Here is an 8,560-nt window from a genome sequence, read left to right on the forward strand (position 1 = left end):
GATATGTTCAAAACGTAGACTTTTCGTCAGAAATCTACGGAGAGAGTCTGTGAACGTAGACTTTTCTCAGAAAAGTCGAGCGCACTTTGAGATTCGAAGGCATACTGACAGCCATGGACGATGATGGGAGCATGGCTTGGGCATTGCAAACTTGCTTCTGCATGCCCACAACACTTGTGGATGGTCAAACCTTGGCTCTGGCAAGGCATTCGACCTCCACTGAAGGACCACAATAAATTAACATGTTATGTTAATTTATTGTTCTTTTTTATACATGTTTCCCGAAGGAAGACATATTTACGAACGGACAGCGACTACTCGCTGAGAAATCTCAGTCAAGGACATCGTCGGTCCCAGCAGCTCAACCGCTTGATGTACATCAATGTCGTGCAGTGCCTTGTTGTCCTATAGCTGCTGACAGCCGCTGTAATGGTGCACGGGTATTGTGTGCAAATTGTTATAGTGTATATTTGTTAAGTATTGTTGCTTCTGCTATTTTTGCTATTTTTTAGTACCTAATCGGCACTCATTATAAATTGATTTTATGCGCAAATAGATTATGTTCATCAATAGATTATGTTAATGCGCAAATAGATTATGATTTAATGTTTGAGCGTTTTTTCGAACGCTCAAGTCTGTTCGAAAAAAAAATATATATATCTGCGTAAGAATCCGGCGTAGGCCGCGAGCGTGGGGGCGCGGCGGCCATTGTCCTATGCCGCTGCTGTGCATGCGCGTGTCTGTGTAGCATGGATACACGCTGTGCATGCCTGTGTAGCATATGCATGCCTGTGTAGCATGGATACACGCAGTCATATGCGCGTGTAGTGTAGGCATGTACGGAAGGGTCTAGCGTATTGCCTCTAAGCTGACCAATGCAGTCTACGCCATTAGTTTCTTGCAGGCGCAGCCGTAGATATTATAAGGGGAACCTTATTTCTAGCAGTTGTTTCCAGTGGATCCTAGGGGAACCATATTTTATTGAGAATTTGTTGCTAGAAAAAAAGGGCTCCCAGTAGAAATACGTGCAATAAAATATGGTTCCCCTAGGTTCCCCTGGAAATAACTGTTAGAAATAAGGTTCCCAGTGAAGATGTTATAAGGGGAACCTTATTTCTGACAGTAATTTGACAGTTGACTATGCGCACAACGTATGTTCAATATTTTAAGCGTGCACAACAATTATGTCCTAACGATCTTCGAAAGAAAGTTTGGTTCATTTTAGTGCCTGACGATTAAGCCGAGGAGCGAAACTGAGTCAATGTTAATCTAGACTCTACTTAATTCTAATATTCTTCAAAAATTCATTTACCGGTAATATGTTTTCCTGTTATTTGTGATACATGTATACAACTGTTCATGTATACATGCATACATCTGCTCATGCATACAACTATTCCTGTATACACATACACAACTTTTCATGTATACATGTATACAACTGTTCATATAGTACGTGTATATACAATTGTTTCATCTTCTATTTAAAAACTAATCAAGCCGCCACTAGTTGTGATTTTGCCAAACATTCACTTGATATATGGCAGTTAATTAAAGTCAGTGGCTCTTATCATTTCCGGAGTTTTCACTCTGCACATCCGCTGCTTTTTGCCGAGTGTTGTTAGGTTTAGGTGCCTCCTCCCACGTGTATTCCGGCGGCCTTTATGATGTGAACATTCAGAAATGTATAATTCAGAAATGTATAAATATGTGAACATTCACATGACTATTTTTTTTACTATTAACTAATTTTTTAACGGTATTTTTTTTACTATTAACTCACTATGACTATTTTTTCTTAAGATGTGAACATTCACAGTTCACTTGCGGTGGTCGTGACGATGTTTTTGTCGCGGGAAAAACTAAATCGGATGCCAAAAACATTTGTATCGACTGATTTAATATATGATTTAAACCAGTAATTACCTTAAGTATATTATCAGGTCATTACTTTACGTTTACGTCGGGTAGAATCTATAAATTGATCGCGATTTATAATTTTCCACCTCACTTTGCAAATAATTAAGACTTCGCTTCAGTGAAATAACTCTGATGAATAACAGTTTATCTATTAACAAAACAACTATCTTATCGTGTATATCTGTGAAGCTCATTGAACGGCCCCATTTTTATTTTTGTTTCCCCTTTTTCCACATATTTACCCTCCCCCATATGCACGAGTCCCCCCCTCCCCCATTTTTCTGCTATGCACCCGATCTTTCAACGCCGAGATGTGCGTGTATATATACACAATATATACAGACTGTATTATATTATTAAATACAGTGTATATTATACAATATATACAGACTGTATTATATTATTATATGCAGTGTATATTATACAATATATACAGATTGTATTATATTATTATATACAGTGTATATTATACAATATATACACACTGTATTATATTATTATATGCAGTGTATATTAATACAATATATACAGACTGTATTATATTATTATATACAGTGTATATTATACAATATATACAGACTGTATTATATTATTATATGCAGTCTATATTATACAATATATACAGACTGTATTATTGTATATATATCTGTATATATTCCCGCTGATTTCCCCGTTTTACCATTCATATTTATAGCATTCATTACATACTCTCAGTGTTGGGTTTTTATATTAAATATTTGTTTACATACATGTACTTGCCCTGATGAATTTTATGTGGTTTATGAAAATATTCACGGTTTGGTGTTCTCGACTTGCATGTCATAATAATTGTGAAATATACTCATGTGTTGGTTGAATAATTTGTCATCAATGTCCTTGTGTTATATCCGGACTTTAATGATGTTAACAGGTTTCTCTGCTGAATTCTAGGTCCTTTATTAGGTATTAATGACGTTCACAAGTTTCAAATGAACTCTTCTATTTAAATTGTGTCATGTCCCTTGCATATGTGAATGGGAAGTCTCATGTAATAAATAACTTTGTATTACACTCGCGGATCTCAAAATACGAGTCAAGCTCCTCCCCTATTTATTATGAAGTTTATATGATAACAGGCCTGATGTGATAAATTATCTCTTAGTTTTCATACATTTCTAAACATGACTTTATTTCCCCTCACGATACTTTATTTCCCCTCACAGTACTTTATTTACCCTCACAGACTTTATTTACCCTCACAATACTTTATTTCCCCTCACAGTACTTTATTTACCCTCGCAGATTTAATCGAAGATATGCATGAATTTATTGTATTGATTTATTGTCTATTGTATACCATTTCATATTTTGTATTTCCCATTTGTAAGTGTATTGGCTCTTTATGCTGCCTTTTTGTAGAGATGCAATCCAGCGTTCAAAATAAGCTTTAAAAATTGTTAGATTTCGTAAAAAAAATCTCCCAAAGGGCAAGCCTTCTCTTGTCTTCTCACGTAGTATGCCTGCGGCCTTTTAAAGCAGGATATAAAAATTTAATAATAAATATAACCCATGATTTTATTTTTAGTCTTATCATCAATGTTCAGATAACATTGGATTTTAGGACCAATGCCTCGGATCGTCTAAACCAAACGCTGAACACTGGATTGCACTGAACATTGCTTGTTTGTCCTCACTTAATATATCATCATATATTTTTTGTGAGATCATTTGTTAAGTACTCTCGACCAATTATTGTGTATTTCATTGTATATAACTTTAATGTATTTGATGGCTGCTTTTGGTGATGTGTTATTTAAATGCATTTATAATGTATTCGGAAATTTTGCTTGTGCAAATGTCCCGAGCACCGACGCATTGTTGCTGCTTGAAAAAATAATCTGTCAGGGCCATACTTTCAAAACTCGCTAAGTGAACGTAAGTACTTACGCTCTGTTTTCTTGTCTATGATTGGTGGATTTTGCTTGAAAGGCCGTCAATGATTGGCTGATGAACTTACGATCTCTTAACTTTTTTGAAAGTATAGTGAACGTAAGTACTTACGCTCAATTTTCTTGTCTATGATTGGTGGATTTTGCTTGAAAGGCCGTCAATGATTGGCTGATGAACTTACGATCTCTTAACTTTTTTGAAAGTATAGGCCCTGTCTTTGATATCAGCCCGCTGAAATGTGAGCGTGGTTCTTGCACCTTCGTAAAATTAAGTGCATTGTCTTCTTTTTGTCAAAGAACTAAATAGTTTGTTTCAATTATCTTTAATGGTAACAATATTAAACTCCACATAGACAAAATCAAATGAAAAGAATAGCGAAGTTGTTAAAGAAACATTTTGAAACAATGATTATTCTCGGTTCGAGACTTCTTTTCTGAATTCATTTGTAAAAAATATTAGTAAAATTTTTCGGAATAATTTTTCATTACTATAAGTGTTTTGTGGCGCAGTGCTTTGGAACTTATAGGATCTTGAAAGCTACCTACTATTTTGGTATTGCAGTAACTGCAACAGCAAAATGGAGCAGCTGAAGTCCTAACCATTCCAAGCTAAACTCAATGTCAAAGTCTTCAAAAAAAAAAAATACTTGTACATTTTGTGACCATCTAGCCAAAGATCCTGGCACGAATTCTTCCCTACTACAGCCTTATCTGTTCACTTCAAGATGATATGTTTAAAAGCTGTTAAGTAACCATTCCAACCTAACCTCAATGACACAGTCTTCAGAAAAATACACTCGTACATTGTGCGACCATCTAGCGAAAGATCCTGGTACGAATTCTTCCCAACTATGGCCTAATGCAATCATTTCTGGACGATATGTTTAAAAGCTGTTTAAGTAAGGGCCTATTCATCAGGCGAGGGTAGCGTGTCCTTGATTTTACGAAGGTGAAAGATCTAGTTATCCGATATTCTATCCAAGGAGATGTAACTTAATTATTTCTGTTTCCCTAATTACGCTTTTTCTTTTATTCTCTAAGGATGGCGTGGAAAGCAATGAGGTAAACAGGCTTCTTCAAACCGTCGTCATGCAGCTAAACGCGTTCCTTTTCGCGGAGCGTTCTCATAACGGGACAAATTGTTAATGTTTTTTGTTCTTCCCTTCATTCAAAGCTCGAAATTCGTTACCCCGAACCCTTCTTTGTGTGGCGTTACGAAAGCATATTGGAATATTGCCTTTAGATATTATTCGTGTATCCTTCGTTGACAATTCTATTTTAAAAGTAAACAAAATGTTCTGAAATTCGTGAATTTTTGACCAATCGGAGCCTGGAAGCTTCTTTGGACTGTCCACTCTCTTCCGTTTCGTTGTGTGCGTCGATTGATCCGTAGCACGAATTTTTACAGCTCCTGCATCATTTTAGCTCAATTTTCTTGAAATTTTCTTTACAGTTTTAATCTAATTGACTTTTATCCATGATCACTGCGATGCACCTTTTAATTTACAATGTGTAGCAGCATTCAGAATAGTTCTTCTCTTCGTTTTGATGAAATATTACGAATCGTGCGTGCATTCCTGTTATTTTCTATTCGTGTCACGATGTTCTGTAATTCACTGTTCATGAGGCATGTTTTACTTACAAAAGATATTGCTATAAAAACGCATGCATTTTCAAATGTTGTGATAATTAAAAACGCGATGAGCGCGCCTTCTTATATGTCTTTATTTTTACCAGTTAAATATAAATTTTTAAAGATGATTTCATAACAATTGTACGGACATTCTGTCCTTAAATAAATGAAGTTGACCAAAAGCACGATTACCTTTTGAATTTCAGCAATTAATCAGTTAAATTGTTTAAGAACTTGCCTCAACTTGTGTGATTTTATTAAGTGTATCTAACTGACTTTTGTATGAGTTATTGTAACTAATGTGTAACCACTAATATTGTGGTAAGTACATTATTTTACATAGAGAATAAAGTTGCACGACTGCATGATTTGATTGTTTATGTTGCTCTGTAATGAAGGCTGCTGCAGTTTTGTGCTAGACTGCCAGACCTTAAACGCTCTTCCGCATTGGCGGTATAGGTTCTTCATTTGAATTTTGTATTTTGTCTCACTTATCTTGGATGAATAAATTAAATATGGATGTAGTGACAATTATAAATATTAAGAGTGGTTATTTGAACAACAGCAATTCATTATCTTAAAATTGGAAAAATGTTATTTGGTGATAAAAATGTTTTGTTTTCATACCATACATTGACGATGTTGCATTGTGGACTCGTATGGTTTTTGAGTGAGATGAATTTTTTGCGTTATGTTGGAGTTATTGATTCACAAGATTGCATTTCCAGGACGAACTAAACTGTTTGAACTCAAATGATTTCGCATTTCGAGTCCGGGTAATTAGTAAATTAAACAATCAAATGCATTTTATTGTACTGTAATAAGAATTACAATAATTTGCCTCCGATCACTGTTTTAAAGAAATACTAGAATTAATTATATTCGATTAAAATTAAAGATTGAAATAAAAAATTAGTTAATTGATTGTTAATACTTAATTTCTCTGCATCCGAATATTATGACAGATGTCTGATTGTTTCTGATGTCGTCGTATGGTTTACAATCTCATATCGCTGCGACGTAAATATTGATGACGACATTGACGCTCGGTTTGTTCCACTTTTTCTTCCCCCAATTTATTTCCTAGGAAGAAGTTTTTCTCTGCATCCGAATATTATGACAGATGTCTGATTGTTTCTGATGTCGTATGGTTTACAATGTCATATGCGGCGTAAATCTTGATGACGACATTGATATGCTCGGTTTGTTCCACTTTTTCTTCCCCCAATTTATTTCCTAGGAAGAAGTTTTTCTTAGCGAAAATAAAGCTTTGGTTTAACCACGTCACGCTTTTTGAAGCTTCCTTCTCACGCTGAACAACCATAGCGCTGCACGCGTGACAGCGCTCACTTCCTCTTGTAGAACGGGCCGGTCTTGACGGGCCGGTCTTGACGGGCCGGTCTTGACGGGCCGGTCTTGACGGGCCGGTCTTGACGGGAATCAAACTAGTTTGTTGGCAACCGCTTCAAATAACTCTCTGCATTACCATGTTTTTTCGAATTAATAAGCTATGTTGTTACAATAAAATTGAGTGCACTTTTACGCAGGTCGTTCACCGATAGTTTAAAATACGCAATCACACTGATGAATACTTGAGTGAAATAATTTGTTATTATCTATAGTTATATTATAAATGGAATAATTATTTAAGATATACGATTGAAAAAAGGAACAGTAATAAGAAATGTGTTACTATTATATTCGTAACTTGAGGTTTTTAAGAGAAATTCTAACTAATTTTATGAAACGCTACCGATGTTTTCTGGTGGAAAATTGATTGTATATGACCATGCATTCAAATAAAAAAATTAAACTTTTTTGAAAGTATATGCCCTGTCTTTGATATCAGCGCGCTGAAATGTGAGCGTGGTTCTTGCACCTTCATAAAATTAAGTACGTTGTCTTCTTTTTTGAGGGAACTAAATAATTTATGTTTCAATTATTTTGAATGGTTACAAAATTAAAGTCCACAGAGGCACAATCAATTGAAAAGAATAGCGAAGTTGCTGAAGAAACATTTTGAAACAATGATTTTTCTTGGTTCGAGAGTCTTTTTCTGTTTTCATTTGTAAAAAATGTTTGTAAAATTTTTCGGAATAATTTTTCATTACTATAATTAATGTGATTTTATGTGATTAACTGAACCTGAATGTGATTTTATGTGATGCGCTGAACCTGAATGCGATTCAATGTGATTAACTGAACCTGAATGTGACTTTATGTGATTAACTGAACCTGAATGTGATTTTATGTGATTAACTGAACCTGAATGTGATTTTATGTGATTAACTGAACCTGAATGTGATTTTATGCGATGCGCCGCACCTGAATGTGGTTTTATATGTGATTAACTGAACCTGAATGTGATTTATGTGATTAACTGAACCTGAATGGGATTTTATGTGATTAACTGAACCTGAATGGGATTTTATGTGATTAACTGAAACTGAATGTGGTTTATGTGATACGCTGAACCTGAATGTGATTTTATGCGATGCGTTCAACCTGAATGTGATTTTATGTGATTGACTGCACGTACCTGAATGTGATTTTATGTGATGCGCTAAACCAGCATCACTGCCATTTATCACTGCTCATTTAATTGCCTTTTTTGTGCACTATTTGCTCATATCAGTTCCGAAAGCCTTAATTATCCATAGCAGATGGACACACAAAAATATACACGTCAGATAATTAAGGTAAATTGATTGGAATATTTGCTGATATATGTAACCATTACGTGCAAGAGATTGCGTTGCTACGCGAACGAGAGGATCTGATTAAGTTAGCGCGTTGCGTGCGCAATCCTTGCCAAGGAGGATAGCACACATAATCTCTAAGACGCTCAGTCGGACTTTAAAGTCTGAGAATTTTTTAAAGTTTGAGACTTTTTTAAAGTCTGAGACTTTTTTAAAGTTTGAGACTTTTTTAAAGTCTGAGACTTTTTTAAAGCCTGTGACTTTTTTAAAGTCTGAGACTTTTTTAAAGTCTGAGACTTTTTTAAAGTCTGAGACTTTTTTAAAGTCTGAGACTTTTTTAAAGTCTGAGACTTTTTTAAAGTCTGAGACTTTTTTAAAGT

General features: G+C 35.0%; 1 protein-coding gene across 1 annotated transcript in view; it reads left to right on the top strand.

Moving 5' to 3' along the window:
• Positions 1-8,560, top strand: part of LOC108671809 (SET and MYND domain-containing protein 4-like) — a gene marked incomplete at its 3' end in the record, with an annotated part of 29,814 nt that overhangs the window by 9,511 nt on the left and 11,743 nt on the right. The window contains exon 3 of the mRNA XM_018159397.2: positions 4,890-4,910. Coding sequence (XP_018014886.2) covers positions 4,890-4,910 — 21 coding nt within the window. The remainder of the gene's footprint in view (positions 1-4,889; positions 4,911-8,560) is intronic.

Source organism: Hyalella azteca, unplaced genomic scaffold (genome assembly GCF_000764305.2).
Source record: "Hyalella azteca isolate HAZT.00-mixed unplaced genomic scaffold, Hazt_2.0.2 contig17342, whole genome shotgun sequence".
Taxonomy (NCBI): Eukaryota; Metazoa; Arthropoda; class Malacostraca; order Amphipoda; family Hyalellidae; genus Hyalella; species Hyalella azteca.